Raw genomic sequence first — 17660 nt, forward strand, 5'->3', positions numbered from 1 at the left:
ATGGGTGAGCAGATCAGTGTTGTGTATGGGTGATCAGGCAGTGCACACACAAAAACATGGGCCACATACAGGGCAGAGTGTGGCCAGTGCCCTTGGGTGGCATGTTATGTATACATGCGCAAGAGAACATGGAGGCATGAGAAGAAAGTGATATATAATGAAAGAATGAACAGTACTTTGGGTTTTTTTTGGTCCAGTAATTGGTGATAATATTCTAACTTAGTCAAACACAAACTTACTAAAGCTAATCAAGAAACACTTGTGGTTAGATGAGAATGTGGGTAGCTTGTGTGCCATAAATGCAATGTGCATTTGCAGGAGCTTGTGGAGAATACTGTGACCCCAGACAAGCATGTCTGCACCAAGAATCTGTGGCTTCAATTGCTACTGAGCTGGAGTGGGAGTAACAGAGCTGAAGTGGGAGAGTAACAGCTGGACACTTTGTCCCAGGAGCAAGTTCGGTTCCTTATAACTTTAGTATTGGATAATTGATGAGAATAAGGATGACAGCATGGCTGGTCAAACTGAATACTGCACTATGGTGCACGGAATCATTCAGGTTTGAGAGGGGACAGCAGTAGATAGCGGAAAGGAATCTGACAGTAAAGGGGAACAGTTTATAGTTAGGGAGGTAGATCATGTTTTCGACACATAAAATCAGATCAGGAATTCCAAAGGATTTATTGTCTTCCTGGTTTCACAACTAAAGTCATCTCCTCATACTTTGAGATCCTTTGGAATAGGAGTAGAAGGACCCCAGTTCTCATGATCCCCGTAAGAATCAATAACATAGATGGAATTAAGAATCATATTTTGCTAAAGAATTAGGTTTATTAACTTACACTCTTAGATCCATCATTCTTAGAGTGCTGTCTCTGGCGTGGATGAGTAGATGCCTGCCATTTGGATGAACTTCCAGGTGATTTATAGGAACACCTTTTAGATCATTCTGCATTATATTCTGTAAGGAATTTTGAATATTGTTTTCAACATATTTTAAACGTGAAGCCCTCGTAACATTTTTACATTAATTGATTAGTTCAAAGAAATATACAAAATTTACACCACACTATAACCTCACCTAATCACACTAATGTTTACTAGATTTAGTGCTCTGTCCAATAACTTCAGACAACTTCAGTGCATATTAAATCATCACCCTCAACAGCTAAAATATTCACCAGACCAAGTGCTAGATAGGTAATTAACTGCTATCTGTCAAGCTTCAGTTCTAGCCAGGAATCTCATTGCTGAAGTCTTGCTCTGCCTGAAATTACTTGCCAATTAGAAGCTTGTAGGGTCAGGGAGGTGAGGAGTGTGATAAAGGCCCAGGTAGCACAAGAATAAGTGAAAGTCTCTGAGCATGGGTTGGGGTTCAAGGGGAGATGGGGACCCGAGGCAAAAGCAGGGATGTTTTTCAGCAGCCACCCTGCTGCACTCCATAAATGGCCGAGTGCTCCAGAATGGGGGCAAGTGAAGAAACCCCAGCCCCCAACACAAATGCAGATTTTCCTGGTTTCCCTGACAGTAAAGCAGCCACTTTTCTTGCCTGCCAAGGCAGCAGATAATCAGGCTATGGCTGATCAAGGCCCGTATTTGGCCATTCATTAACCATTTAAAAGCCTTGATTTGTAGCAATTCACTATGGCTGCATGTAGGCCTCACTAAGGACTTAACTTCTGAGGGGGCAGGAAGCAAGTGAATATATATCTGGGGTAAACCTGCTAAATTATTTGCCTTTCCTGCCATCTTCCTTGCCATTTCCAAAAGAGGGGAAAGTCATGCCTTTATCACCAAAGGTAAAATGGTTGAGATAGCAGTGGTTTTCACAATAAGCTAAAATCAGAGGTTACTGGAGGGCAAGCACAACAGGAAATCAGCTCACATGCAAAGAATTCTCAGTGTGTTCTATCAAGGACTGGAGAGCAAACTGGAAACTGGAAATGGGAGGATGGAAGAAATAAGGGGTGGCTCAGTCACTAGCACTGCTGCCTCACAGCTCCAGGCACCCAGGCTCGTTTCCATGCTCCTAACCCTAAACCTAACCTCTGCCCCCAACTCCACCTCAGCTCCTCTAGGGAACTGTCTGTGTGGAGTTTGCACATTTCCCCTACGCCTGCATGGGCTTCCTCCGAGTGCTCTGTTTTCCTCCCACAATCCAAAGATATGGAGGTTGGGTTGACTGGCCATGCTAAATTGTCCATACTGTCCAGGCTAAGTGGATTAGCCGACGGGAGATGCAGGGTTACAGGGATAGCGTATGGGCAGTAGGTCTGGGTGGGATGCTCTATGGAGGGTCCATGTGGATTCAATGGGCCCAGTGGTCTGCTTCTGCACTGTAGGGATTTAATGCTTCTGTGAAAACAAAAGTGCTACTGCTTGAGAAGAATTTGGTGGAAATGCAAGCTATCTGCAGATGCAAAGGATTTAACAAAATACTCAAGAATTTATGTGAATGAAATCAAATAAGTAACCGTTTATGACAATTGCAGACTCTGTCTGCTGGTACATATTCTAAAAGGTTTTGAAACATGAAGCTTAGAATACACCTATTTCAAAGGAAAGTTGTCAAACAACCCCTCAGGTAGGCAATTCCTTGACACTAAATGCAAAACAACAGAGGGATTATCTAATACTTTTACGGGATGTACTATTGTCAATCAGGAGATGTGTTGGCTACTTAAAATTAATGATCATGTAAAGAAAATACTTGGTTGCCAGGTACTATTCTCATGAAATTTCTACTGTCCACATCATGAAATAAATAAGCAGTCACCACCCAATCAACAAATTGATCATTGCTTTTCTATTACAAAGTATTGATACACTTTGGTTTATTAACATCAGAAGCCAAAACTCCTAGGTGTGAACTGCAGAATATTTAAATTTTCTGCTATTGTACCTCAGCAATGGTCCACTGCTGAACTAGGTTTTCTGGGGAACTTTCACTTACAACAGTACTCCAAACAATAACCAGTCCTGTACTGTCACCTGAGAACATGCGTAGCCCTGTGTAAGAAAAAATAAAATTCTTATTTGATTCAAAAACTACACATTGTTCTTTTTAACAATATTGTGGTAAACTTAGACTATGACTGTGCAAATGATAAAAAAAATGCATAGAAAATACAAATTAGATTTTCAAAGGACTTTTACATATTTTTTGATTTTCTGTATTAAAAGTAGTTTGCAGCTATTTAGTTTACTAGCATCAAGGTGGTGGGCTACATCTGGCATCCGAACACTGCGCTATAGTTGTAGTTTAACAGTATGAATGTCAGGATCAGTGATTTTTCAAGCTCATTCATGTTAAAACAGACCATTTTAAGCTACGAAAACAACTCAGTGTTGGGAAGAACAGATCACTTTCAGTCTCCTTTATTAACTCAGCAAACCTGCCCTGATCCAATCCAGCTCCTCAGCCATTTGCACAGATTGATCAGACCACATTAAACTGTGCATCCTCTTTGAACACATGGTACAGATCTGCACCACTACACGCTTAACCATCTTTTCCCTTCTCATGTTCTTAGGATATGGATTCAAATCACACCATAGCAAATAGTTGAATTTAATATACCAAAAGTCCGGAATAAAATATTAATGCAATGGTGAACAATATATAACAAAATAGTATGTTGATTACCATAAAAACTCAAATGGTTCACAAATGTCCTTTAGGGAAGAAAATGTGCCATCCTCACCTTGTCTGGCCTTTTCTAACTCTTGATTCACAACGTGGTTGACTTTTAAATGTTCTCTGGGCAAATAACAATGACCTAGCCAGTGATACCCATCTCCCATAAAAATCTAATTCAAAAAAGCCATGTTAGTGAATGGCCGAGCAGCTGTGAGGGGCTGAATGGTCTACTTCCACTCCTAAAATATATTATGTTTGTATAGCTACAGATAGATAATTTCAGAAACTCTTCAACATTGATACAGGTTGATTGGCTAAGTTGAAGCTAATTCTAAGTGAAGTTTTAAAGGCAGACTGGAAGTATGCCTTTTATTTTGAACATGAAAATATCTTATAATAAAATAACAATGATGCTTTATTATAACTCGCACAAATATCAAGAGAAACTCATAACAATTTAAAACAGCAGTACTCCTTCAATAAACAATTATTTCCGAGGTGCAGTAGCATTATAGACTAAGCTACATTAAGTAGCTCCTTGAATAGTGTAAAACATCCCAAGGTGCTGCACAGCAGCATTAGCAAACAGAAATTTATGACCATTGGGAGATAGACAGTAAAGAAATTGATCAAATAGCTAAATTTTAATAAGTATTTTAAAGGAGTGCCAAAGATGAGAGGTTTAGAAAAGACAGCTAGAGCTTTGGGTTTAGGCAAGTGAAGCTGACAACGGTACAGTGATTAAAACTGGAAATATGCAATAGGTCAGAATGGGAGCAGCACTGAGCACAGGGATTCAATGAGAATTGGTGATCTTTTGCAATAATCCCGATGATACTGCAAAAAAAATTGTGCAGTAGACTTAATGCCGGGTTTGGAATCCACACTAGTTATCTTCCAATGGTTTACGAAGTTTCCAATATGGAGGGCTGTGTACTGATGCCTGCACAAAAACTGGCAGGATGACAATGAGAAGAATGCTTAACATTTTCAGTTGATAGGTCCTTCTTTGCCGTATATAAGATCTAATCCTGTCTCCTTGGCATCACTTGTATTTCATTTTGTAGTATACACAGCCGAGTCAGAAAGTTGTATGTTCAAGTTCAAGTTCACAAAACAAACTGAAAGCTGTCTCCGCCCTTGGGTACTGAGGGAATACTTCACTGTCAGAAGCCCTGTCTGCTTTCAGATGGATGACAGTAGATAAGAGCAGTCAGAAGTTACCCTAGGTTGCCCACCCAATAATTATACCTCGATCTGCACCCAAAAAGCTGGTTATTAAGCCATTATTCTAGTACTATTTGTGTGAGTTTGCTACGTGGAAAATAACTGCTGCGTAAATGATGACACTTCAAATGCACTTCATTGGCTGTAAAACACTTTGGAATCATATGGATTCCAAACAATACATTTTTCTTGATTTCTAACTGCTTCTTCAACCATATGTGCCTAATGAGGTCCAGTAAAAATAGCATCCACAACCTGCTATTGTGATGATTCTCCTGATATACAGTCTTTATGATTTCATAGGTGACAAAACTTTACTTAATTCATTCTGGAGAATGCACATATAAGGTCTGTAAATGTCAAGCAGAACTGTTGAATTCAGGAAAACAAATTATTCCAAAAAGATGAACACAGCGCAGTGTTTATATTTTATAAAATAAAAATAGAAACCTGAACATGGATGTGAGTTTGCTCGCTGAGCTGGAAGGCTAGTTTTCAGACATTTCGTCACCATTCTAGGTAACATCACCAGTGAGCCGCTGGTATTATGTCCCACTTTCTATTTATCTGTTTAGGTTGCCTTGGGTTGGTGATGTCATTTCCTGTTCTTTTTCTCGGAGGATGGTAGATTGATTAGGAGCCAATCTAACGCTGGTTCAGGGGAGCAGCCAACCTGCAACAATGGCTGCGGCGAGTGCTCGTGCCCCAGGTCAGGGGGTCCGGAACACCATCTGCGTTTCCATGAAGAAGGTGGATGAAGGTGCACCTGTGGCCCACACCTTCTTCGTGAAGAGGGTCCTGTTGGACTGTTGTGGGTTCACTGCTGTGGACATTTACTGCCTGCAGGATTTCCCTGGAGGAGGTTTTGACGATGTAACCTTCAGGAGCGCCAAGCTTTGCGAGCGCTTCCTGGAGGTTTTCAAGGAGAAAGGAGGTGAGGGCTCCCTCTCTGTACTGACCGCTGTCCCGCTGCTCGTGATGCCAGCGCAGAGGAGCCATATGGTGACTGTACACATGTACAACCCACATGTGCCAGCACTTGATGTTCTGACCTTCCTCGGAAGGTACATGAAGGTGGAAGGGAACCTAACCAACTTCATGGACCCCTTCGGGATCTGGACCAGTAAGAGGCAGGTCACGGTGAGGCTGAGGACGGGCTCGGACGGAAACATTGTACACCCATCGTCCAGCTTCACGATCAGCGGGAGCAAGGGCTACCTGACCTACGCAGGGCAACCTAAAGTCTGCCATGCCTGTGGTAGGTCAGGTCACGTGGCGGCCGACTGCAAAGCCACCATCTGCAGGAACTGCAAGGAGGGGGGACAGCTTGCAAAGGATTGCCAAAAAGAAAAAAGCTGCAACCTTTGCAGGGAAGCGGGCCACCTCTATAGGGTATGCCTGCAGCGGGGGACCACTTTCGCCCAGGTCGCCGACAGGGGCAATGCGGGGCAAGCCCCCCGGGAGGAGAGGAAGGCACCAGGGCCCTGCAAGGACCCCCCGTAATGTGCAGGAGGGCCAGGTCATGCAGGAGGGCCCAGCCCCGCAGGATGGACCCGAGGCCAGCAAAGCGCCCCTGCAGGCTCCGCTCCCCCGGCGACAACCCGGAGTCGATGGAGGAGGCAACAGGTGACTCAGGGGTGTGGATGACAGTGTGGAAAGCGAGGAGGAAGGCGCGCCAGCGGGCCCAGGCACCGCAACCATCAGGCGGGAAGAGGCAGCTACAGGGGGGGTATAAGAGTTCCTCTGACGAGGGAGATTCAGAGGAGGCCCGCCCAAAGCAGAAGCTAAAGATCTCAAGGGACAAGGAAAGCAGCACCCTGCTTCCAGGTGACAGGAGGCATCGTGAGGCTCCCTCCAACACCCAGACACGCGCCGCTGGGGCCCTGAAGGGCACCCCGAAACTTTTAGGTGGGAAGGAGGAAACACCGTTTCCCCAGCCTGACCCAGAGCCGGACACTCCTGCCTCCGTACCCCCGACGGGGGGATGCCACCCGGATGGACGGTTTCCTGAGCCCGGAGAGCATCCAGCAGTTCGCCCAGGCAATGGGCATGATCGGACAGATGGAGGGGCTGGGCCTTGGACTTGGGGAGGGTACTGCGGTCACTGCCCACAATGGGGGTACGAGTTGCGACCAATAATGTGCGCAGCGTCAAGTCCACCGCAAGATGTGTGTCCACGCTGGCCTACCTGACACCCGTCAAGGCAGACCTCCTGTTTCTGCAGGAGTGCAGGATACCGCACCTCAGCAGGTATGGGAAATGGTCAGGCGCCTGGGCCTGTGGGCCTTCGATCTGGTCGGGGGGTAACGACTGTCGCTCCTCGGGACTAGCTATTCTGCTGCGGGGGTGCAACTTCACCATCTCTCAAGTTCAGGAGGTGGTGGGAGGGGGGTGCTTCCTAGTGGCTGATGTCACCTACAGGAACGCTCCCCTGAGGCTGAACAACATGTACGCCCCAGCGGTATGGAGTGAGCGGTTGGCCGTCCTGCAGTGGCTTCCACCCCTGCTGGCTACGTCCAGGCCGGTCATCCTAGGCAGAGACATCAACTGCATCATTGATGCAGATGGAAGATCTGGCGTGGGGACAGTGAGTGGGGAGAGTCAACTGGACATCACGTCCAGATTCCTGATGGGCACGGTGAAGGACGCCAAGCTGCTCGACGTCTTCAGCACCCCTGCAGACAGAGCACAGCGGAGATACACCTGGTCGCGGCCAAACGGGTCTATCCGCTCAAGGATAGACTTCCTGTTTGTGTCACGGGTGTTCTCGGTCAGGTCCACCGGCGTCAAGCCGGTGTTCTTCTTTGACCACTGCCTCCTGCCGGCCAACTGTCACTTCCAGGACGACCAGCAGGCCGGCAAGGGGACGTGGAAGCTCAACACGACTCTGTTGACCCCAGAGAACGTCAAGGAGCTTAAGAGGGAGTACGCTGGTTGGAGAACTGTGAAACCCCTCTTTGAGTCGCTGGGCGACTGGTGGGAGACGGTGAAGGAGAACATCAAGAGGTTCTTTGTCCTCAAGGGTGTTCGGAAGGCAAGAGAGAGGCAGGGAAAGCTGTCGCGACTCCAGAAAAGGGTGCAGAGCCTGCTCCTCCTGCAGTTGATGGGGGTCGATGTCACGGAGGACCTCCGCGAGATGAGGGGCCAGCAAACCTTGCTCTTTGCCGTGGAGGCCTCCAGGATAATCTTCTGGTCCAGGGTCCGCTCCGTGGAGCAGGACGAGACGTGCTCGCGTTTCTTCTTTCAGAAGGTGCACAAAGAGAGCTCTGTACTTAGCCGACTGAAGGAGGACGACGGCTCGGTGACGTCGTCTCGGCCCGACATTTTGAGGATCAGCAGATCCTTCTATGCCGGACTGTACGACGTGAAGCCCACGGACAGCACGGCCTCCGAGTTGTTCCTGTCGCCTATCAAGGAGGTCTTAGACGATGGCACGAGGGAGTGGCCGGACCGGCCGATATCCCTGGACGAGCTGACCAGAGCCCTCAAGTCCTTTGAGAGGAATAAGACTCCTGGGAGCCACGGCTTGCCCGGTTGAGCTGTACTCCGCTCTGTGGGACCTGGTCGGCCAGGGCCAGCTGGAGGTGTATGATAGTGCGCTTCGGGCAGGGGAAATTTGCAAGTCCATGAGGAAGGGCATCATCAGCCTCATTTACAAGAGGAAGGGGGAGAGGGAAGAAATTCAGAATTGGCGTCCCATTTCACTATTGAACGTGGACTACAAAATCCTGGCCAAGGTCATAGCCAACTGCGTCAGGTCTGTCCTGGACTCGGTGATTCACCCTGACCAAACCTGTGCTGTGCCGGGCAGGAAGATTGCTGAGAGCCTCGAGCTCATCAGGGATACGATCGCCTACGTGCAGGACAGGCAGGTGGACACCTGCCTCGTCAGCCTGGACCAGGATTAAGGCCTTCGACAGGGTCTCTCGTGCTTACATGAGGGACGTCCTCTCCAAATTGGGGTTCGGGGAGGGCATCCGCAATTGGATCCGGCTGCTCTACACCAACATCGTTAGCGCAGTCTCGATCAACGGGTGGGAATCGGACAGTTTCCCCGTCAGATCTGGAGTCAGGCAGGGCTGCCCGCTCTCTACTGCCTTGTTCGTGTGCTGTGTGGAGCCCTTCGCCGCATCCATCAGGAAGGACGTGAGCCTGATGGGCGTGACTATCCCAGGCAGCGGAGGCCTTCAGGTCAAGACCTCCCTGTACATGGACAACATCGCCGTCTTCTGCACCGATCATCGGTCGGTGAGTAGGCTGTTGGACAACTGCAGCCAGTTTGAACTAGCCTTGGGTGCCAAAGTCAATAGGGGTAAGAGCGAGGCCATGTTCTTCAGGAACTGGCACGACCGCTCCTTCATCCCCTTCACCGTCAGGACAGACTACCTGAAGGTGCTGGGTGTTTGGTTCGGTAGAGCTGGGGTGTGCACTAAGACTTGGGAGGAGCGTATCACCAAATTGAAGCAGAAGCTGGGCAGGTGGACGCTCTGGTCCCTCTCCATCGCGGGTAAGAACCTGGTTGTCAGGTGCGAGGGACTTTTGGTACTGTTGTATGTGGCGCAGGCCTGGCCTATTCCCTGGACCTGCGCTGCTGAGGTCACCCGGGCCATCTTCCACTCCATTTGGGGGTCGAGGATGGACCGGGTCCGCAGGGATACCATGTACAAAGACCTGGAAAATGGGGGAAAGGGCGTATCGAATGCCACCCTCGCCCTTACGGCTACCTTTGTGTGCGGCTGCATCAAGCTGTGTGTAGATCCTCAGTACGCAAACACCAAGTGTCACTACTTACTGAGGTTCTACCTGTCCCCGGTGTTGCAAAGGATGGGCCTGGCCTCGTTGCTGCGGAATGCTCCGAGTAGATGGACAGTCCCGTACCACCTGTCCTTCGTGGAGAAATTTTTGAAAGGAAACACCTTTGACCACGAGGCTGTCAGGCAGTGGTCAGCACGTAGTATTCTCGAGACCCTTCGGGAAAAGGAGAGGGTGGATCCTGTTGTGTGGTTCCCCACGCAGACTGTCCAAGTCCTTTGGCAGAATGCTCCATCGCCAGAACTTTCAAACAAGCACAAGGACATTGCTTGGCTGGCGGTGAGAGGGGCTCTGCCAGTGAGATCCTTTATGCACGCCCGGAATCTCTGTGCCACCGCATGCTGCCCTCGAGACGGCTACGGGGGGGAGCGAGATTGTGTCTATCACCTCCTTCTGGAGGGGGATGCAGTGGTATTTGTCGAGGTTCGTCCCGAGCAGCTCCGTGACGCGGGACTCCGTGCTCTATGGGCTGTTTCCCGGGACGCACACCGAGAGACCAACATCAACTGCGCCTGGAGGACCATCAATGCGGTGAAAGATGCTCTTTGGTCTGCCCGCAACTTGCTGGTCTGCCAGCTGAAAGAACTGACCCCGACTGAGTGTTGCAGACTGGCGCACTCCAAGGTCCAGGACTATGTGCTGAGGGACGCGCTAAAGCTTGGGGCAGCTGCCACCAAGGCATGGTGGGGAAAGACCACCGTATGAAATCCCTCATCCAGAATAGAAACAAGGGCCCTATCTGGTAACTGGGCCCAGCTGGCGCCTTCCCCAACCTGTCAGGTGGCCAACGGGGACTGTGCGGGGAGACGACTACCGGGGTATTTTCTTGGCTTTGTTTTTTTTAATTTGTTTTGTTTTTTCCTTTAATTGGTGTACGTCCCCCCTGGGTAACCCGGAGCGGCTTGCATGACTGGGTAGGTGTATAAATTTTTTCAGGAGTTCTGAGGAAGGTTCACTGGAACTGAAACATTAACTCTGTTTTCTCCTCCACAGATGCTGCTAGACCTGCTGAGCTTCTCCAGAAACTTTGTTTCTGTTCCTGATTTATAGCATCCACAATTCTTTTGGTTTTTATTAATAATTTGTTAAGGTCAATTTGTTCTTGACTAACTTAATAGAACTTTCAGATAAAGGAGTAAAGAGGGTGGATAAGGAAGCTACAGTTGATGTTTATATGGAGTTTCAAAAGGCGTTTGTTGAAATACTGCAAATTTGGCTCAATGGTAAAATTAAAACTTGTGAAAGTGTGAGCACAGATTCGATAGGGTGAAAAACTTCCTTCTGTGCTGTACTATTCAATGTTTCTATGGTTATTCGCTCCTGGGATGGAAGGGCTTTAGACTTACACCAGGAATAGAAGACTGACTGCAGGGCTTCTATAATTCTCAGCTGGAGGTACTTTAGGGAAAACAGTTTCTAAAGAAGATTCTCAGAATTGAGGAAGATGGGTCTGGAGAAGCCCAGTGACACTGTTGGTTTAGGGTGAGATGGTATAGTGAGAGGTAAGAGGCAAGGTGGCCCAGAATCACAGTTTCAGAACTTCCGTTTGCAGTGCATTTATCAACACTGAAGAGTTTAACACTGGATAGCAAGAAATTAAATTTAACAGGCATGTAGGAAGCTTCACCTTCAGGCGTAATGGGATAAAGTAATGGAACAGATCTAGAGAAAAGGGTTAGAAGTTACTGATATTTAGGTTTGAAAACCATTAGCGTTTTGGCACTTGTTGAGCAATCTATGTCCAAAGTACACAGGGAAGCAGCTAAAAATACAAATCTGATGTTACATACAGAGCCAGAGAGAGAAATCATGAAATATCTGAATTCACTAATCACATTCATAACAACTTTAAGTTCCTGAATTTAGATAAGTTCAACAATTCTATATGATCTAGAATTTCAGCAAAACACTCTGTATTATATTCATTTTCCTGTTGTGCCCAAAGTCTTTCCAAAAATCATTTGAACAGCTAATTTTTTCAATTTACATCCTTTGATTCAAAATGACTCTGTCATTTCTAAGATTTATCTTTTGTGATTTGGAGTCAATAACCACTAAAAGAGCCAACCAGCACAGAATTTAAAACAAAACAGTTACTGCTAGATAAATTATACATGTTATGAATATTTTGTTGAACTATACTAAAGTTTTAAAGAGAAGGATACAATGCACTTTTATGAATTAAATAATGGGTTTCACTGTTTAGGTTCTATAAAAGCATTCCTGTAATATCCATATGTACAAAATAACAGAAACAATCACCACTGGTTATTTGTTTCCTTTAAAAGGAAGGGCTATTGTTTATATAATTTTATTGCCTTGTCCCATTCAAATCACTTGGAATATGCTGTATGAATTTAAATTGTATGAGGAGTAAAATAAGTGAGGAATTTAAGAAGGAAAATTAGTGAATCATATATGATTGCTTCTTACATTCCAGAATACCTGCTTGAATTCTCAGTGTATCAGAAGTGTACAAGCCATTTTAAATCCAAAGGAACCAATTAGATTTGAGGATGTTTGGTTACATTTTGTTTTCCCAGCGCCTTATGTTGTGTTCAGGCCTGCACTTATGTGCCCTAGCCTAACCAATCCTGTGCTACTATCTGAATGATGGACAACATCACAGACTAATGGAAAGTCAAAATATATGTCAATCAAGCACAGTTCCCCCAATTTCTCTGTGGCTTTCACTCACCCACCACTTACTGGGATCATCACACCTAAATATTGACACATTCCTCCACAATGTCTGATATATAAGCTTTCAACATACACCGAGAAGTAATTTGTAATCTTTTCACTTTAAGATGTATTAGATGTAGAATGATATGTCTTCAGAACAATAAGTCTAATGACTCATAACTTTTAAAAAGCTTCGTGACAATTCAGGTGGTTATTTTTTGTACAACTAGAACATGGTAAATACCAACTAACCTTCAGCATCAAAACACAGTGTGTTAATGAAGCTCTTGTGACCATCAAATTCCTGAAGCAACTGACCATTCACTTCATTCACATTTATATTCCAGACACGGATGATGGAATCATAACCTCCTGTAACTACAAGACACTGTACAAATGGATGATATTTTGCAGTATAAATAAATGAAGGGTGTGGAAGGATCTTTTCAGCTGGACTCTGATAGTTTTCTGTATTCCAAACCCTGAAAACAGTAAACACATCACAATATGTTGGTTCAGATACTTTTTTTTAAATACAATTCACCTAACAGATTTCTTTGCATCCAATACTTTAAATGCTTATATAACAAAACATTTAGGAGTGCAGCAAATTTTATACATAATACAATATACAAAATCCATTCAAACAGTTCGAAAGACAAAAAGTGCAGCTTTTTTTCCAGTAACTACCTCCTTATAATTCAAATTATATCAACAATGTCAGTTAATGATATTCACTATATTTCAAATTACAATTTTAAAGGGCGCAGTTACACAACTCCAGTTGATATCTATATTAGGTCAATAGTTCTCAATTATTCATTCAGGGAAGGGTGTGATGAAGCATCAAGTAACAATGACACCATGCTAAATAAGAAACACTTGAGTCAGAGTTAGTTACACTTGAATCAGAGTTAGTTACACAACATGTAAAGAGAGCGTTTGGTCCAACTCGTTCACACCAATCAGATATTTTAAACAGATCTAGTCCCATTTCCAGCATTTGGCCCATATCCCTCTAAATCCTTCCTTTAATATACCCTTCCAGATGCCTTTTAAATGTTGTAATTGTACCAGCCTCCACTACTTCCTCTGGCAGTTCATTCCATACACACAGCATCCTCTGTGTGAAAAAGTTGCTCGTTACGACTCACACAATGGCAACTGGAGGAATTTGAATCCAATGGTTAAATCTGGAATTAGTAGTTGGTCTCAGTAACAGTGACCATGAAAGAAAGGACTTTCGATTGTCATAAAAACACACCTAATGTCCTGGAGGAAAGGAAATCTGTTGTTTTTACCTGCATTGGCCCACATGTGACTCTGGCCTACAGAAATGTGGCGGACTTTTAAATGTCTTCTGAAGTGGCCTAGCAAGCCATTCAGCAGTATCAATCCACTACAGGACTATCGTAAAGAATGGAAGTACCCAGCATTGATCTAGGTACTCGAACAACAGCACAACCCTGCATTCTCCTCCTTAATAACATGTGGGGATTGTGCCAAAATTGGGACAGCTACTATAAAGACTAGTCAAGCAACAGCCTGACAAAGTCATACACACCTGACCAGACTTTACAATGCCTCAGACATCACCATTTCCATATCAACAGTAGAGGACAAACCCACCTGAAACTGGCTGAAAGTCAAAATTGTGTAAATGAAGTTGCAAGTAATTTCTACATAAAATTCCATTTCTTGCTTTAATTTCCTCGAATTGAACTTGAGATAACTTTCACTTTTTATAAGCTTGAAATTCAGGAATTGAAAGGAAGGAGGAATTCAAGAAAATTACAATTACCAGTATAGTAGTACTGAGTAAATTGCTCAAGCTGCTAACTGACTGGATGGATTTCATCCCTACAGTCTTAAAAGGAGTTGTTACTGAGAGAGTTGATGCTTTGGTTTTAATTTTTTAAAACTAATTAGATTTAGTGGAGGTCATTAGATTCAGTGGAGCTTTCTTTCCTTTAGATTGGGAAACACGTTACTGTAACTACTTTATTAAAAAAAAAGCTTAACATCTGTCATGGGGAAAATTATTCTATTTTTAAAGACATTACAACAGGGCGTAAAGTAATCAGGGAGAGCCAACAGTTTTTTTTAAAAAATATATTCATGGGATGTTAGCGCCACTGGCCAAGTCAGTATCTACTGCTAGAGGGTAGTTAAGAGTCAACAACATTGCTACAGGTCAATATATAGCCCAGGTCAAGTGAAAACAGCAACCAGGTTGGTTTTTCCTGATTAAATCCAGATATTTATTGAATTCAACTTCCATGGCAGGATTTGAACCTGGGTCCCCAGAAAATTACCTGGGTCTCCAGATTAATAGTCTAGCAATAATATCATGAGGCCATTGCCTCACCTAAAGGGTGAGTGTTATGGACCAGACCAAACTCCTCAAAACATATCAAGTAGGTAGCCTAGACCCTACCTTTTATCTTAATTAAAGGCAAGTGTGAAGCATTCCAGATGTGATTCAATTGGTCAAACTACAAGGCTTTAAGCAAAACACATTTATTTCTCACACCACAGTTAAAATACAATTAAAATAAATTGACATAACTTTAATTCTATTGAAAAACTTACCAAAATAATATGTATTAATATATATTTCAACTAGAATTCATCAAGTGTTCCACTATAGCAGCATCCTGTTAATACACTCTTGGCAAAAGCAAATGCAGCAAAACAGATTTCCCTCACTTGCTATCTCCTCCAGACCAGCTGCAGAAACACTGACAGAACTAATCTAGCAGCAGAGAGAGAGAGAGAGAGAGATGCATCTTTCAGCTTCAACTCTAAAAACCCTAACTTCTTCAATAACTGAAAGCAAAACCAAAACCCTGGGTCTGTGCGAGGCTGACTCCACCTACCCGGGCTTCTTTTGTACGTATTCTTTTAAAAAAAAACAAAGCTATTTACTTTGCTTTCCTTGGATCAGACACTTCGGTACCAGATTTGCAACATTCTCTTCAAGGGAAACACAGCACAATAAATTCCTCTTAAAGGCACAAATCATCACTGAAGTCAAAGGAAAAGTCACGTTTAGCTAATCAATTGGCACTCTTTGAAGGAGTAACATGTGCTGTGGCTAAAGGAGAACCAGTAGACTTACCTGCACTCAGGTTTTCAGAAGCATTTGATAAGGTACCACATCAAAGGTTATGGCGCAAAATGAAAATACATTTGGTGGGGATAACATATTAGCAAGACAGAAGATTGGCTGGTTAAAAGGAAGCAGAGAGTAGGAGTAGATGGGTCTTTTTTAGGCTGGCAGGGCTACGTAAGTCAATGCTGGTGGGGCTTCAACTGTAAATAACTTGGATGAAGATACCGATGGTACGGAAGCTAAATTTGACGATGATACAAAGATAGGTAGGAATGTGAGTTGTGAAGATGACATAAGGAGCCTGTAAAGGAATAAAGACAGGTTAAGCAAAGATCTGGCAAATGGGCTATCGTGCAGAAAGGTTTGAGATTCTCTCTTTTGGCAGAAAGAATTAAAAAGGACATATTATTTAAGATTCTGCAGAACCTCGAGATACAGAGTGAACTAGATGCCCTGCTGCATGAACAGTAGGTACAGCAAGTAATCAGGAAAGTTAACATAATCTTATGCTTTTTTTGCAATTGAGAATACAGTGCAAGAATAGGGTGGTTATGCTTCAGTTATACAGTGTATTGGTGCGACTACATCTGGAGCACTATGTACAGAACTAGTCACTGTACCTACATTGATGTCTTGGAACAGTTCAGAGAAATGTTCACTGAACTAATGTATAAAATGAGGACTGCTTTATCAGGAAAGGCTATGCAAGCGAGGGCTGTGTCCTCTGGAGTTTAGAAAAGTCAGAGGTGGCTTAGTTGAAGCTTAGAAGATCCTGAGGGGATGTGATGAGGTGGATGCGGAAAATTTGCTTCCTCTTGTAGGAGAATATAGAATTAGAGAGCATAGTTTAAAAATGAGGGGTCACCCGTTTAAGACAAAGATGAGAGGATTATTTTTTCTCTCAGATGCTTGAGAATCTTTGGAATTCCCTTTTCCAAAAGGCAGTGCATGCAGAATCTTCAAATATTTTTAAGACAGATTCCTGATTACTAAGGGGCTGATGGCTATTGGGTTATATAGGAATGCACAGTTGAGATTAAGACCAGATTAGCCATGATCATATTGAAGGCTGGAGCAGGCTCAAAGGGCAAAGTGGCCTATTCATGTTCCTTGTTCATTATGTTAAGACAGAAGTAGATAAGGTTGACTATCAAAGTGTTGTAAGATTATCAGGGACATGTAGGAATGTAAGAGCTGTGGTTAAGATCAGATCAGTCATAATAGTATTGAATGACAAAGCTTGCTCGAAGAACTAAGTGGCCTATTCTTGCTCCTTGTTTGTACTTGCATACAAAAACCATTCATCAATATTCAAACAAAATTCTGTTGCCACGCCAACATCCTGTAGCCTTGAGTTTAAACTGCAAACTTCCAAATTAAACCTTGTTAAACTACTTGCTGAAAACCATTTTTATTTCCAAAGCTGGCTCCTGATGCAGTAAACTCTCTCTTTGTCTGTCAACTTAAATCTGTAGTTACTAAAAATATGCTGTATGTTGGTTATTGGGAACGAAGTAAAATTCAGCATGCAAAAATTTCTCAGGATCTGAGACAAAAATTAGGTGCTATTTCCAGGTTTCACATTCAAAAGTTCAAACAAACAGCAAGCAGCAGCAATCTCAAATCCTTATTGTTCTATAGAGAAATTATAGTGACATTGATGAGCTATTTTTGGGTGACAATATCAATGGCATTCTAAGTAGGGTATGCAGACAAAGCTTGAAGCAAAGAAAAAGCAACAAGATTAGTAAGGAACAAATAAAAAAGTTACTATCAGTACATTTTCAATAAAGGTTATTCCATTCTATCAGAAGAAATTCATTTAAAATGTGCACTAACCTTACTGTACCATCCGATGATGCAGACAGAATGGTTTTATCATCATTTGACCAGCATAGAGAGTATACAATGTTAAAATGTCCATTAAATTCTCCTAATAGATGCCCAGAAGGAATTTCATAAACTAAATCATTAAATGAAAAGGCACAAATTAGTCCGGACAGTTTCAAATATTTTTAATCACATTTGCAATTTCTCAAGAAAGAGACTTTTTTTGGCACAATAATTTTACAATTTACTGTACAGTAATTAATTTTGAAAAAATGATTATTTTTGCTTTCTTATTTAGTGCAACCTGGTCATTTTATACTTTATATAACAAGGTAGGCACTTGTATCACTT

At 43.7% G+C, this 17660-nt stretch overlaps 1 protein-coding gene across 3 annotated transcripts in view; it reads right to left on the minus strand.

Moving 5' to 3' along the window:
• Positions 1-17660, minus strand: part of ahi1 (Abelson helper integration site 1) — a 249179-nt gene that overhangs the window by 155586 nt on the left and 75933 nt on the right. For all 3 annotated transcript variants that reach the window (XM_048531564.2, XM_048531565.2, XM_048531563.2), the window contains exons 12-15: positions 17319-17442; positions 12617-12846; positions 2903-3009; positions 843-961 (exon numbers count right to left, since the gene is read on the minus strand). In XM_048531564.2, coding sequence (XP_048387521.1) covers positions 843-961; positions 2903-3009; positions 12617-12846; positions 17319-17442 — 580 coding nt within the window. The remainder of the gene's footprint in view (positions 1-842; positions 962-2902; positions 3010-12616; positions 12847-17318; positions 17443-17660) is intronic.

Source organism: Stegostoma tigrinum, chromosome 4 (genome assembly GCF_030684315.1).
Source record: "Stegostoma tigrinum isolate sSteTig4 chromosome 4, sSteTig4.hap1, whole genome shotgun sequence".
NCBI classification, from domain to species: domain Eukaryota; kingdom Metazoa; phylum Chordata; class Chondrichthyes; order Orectolobiformes; family Stegostomatidae; genus Stegostoma; species Stegostoma tigrinum.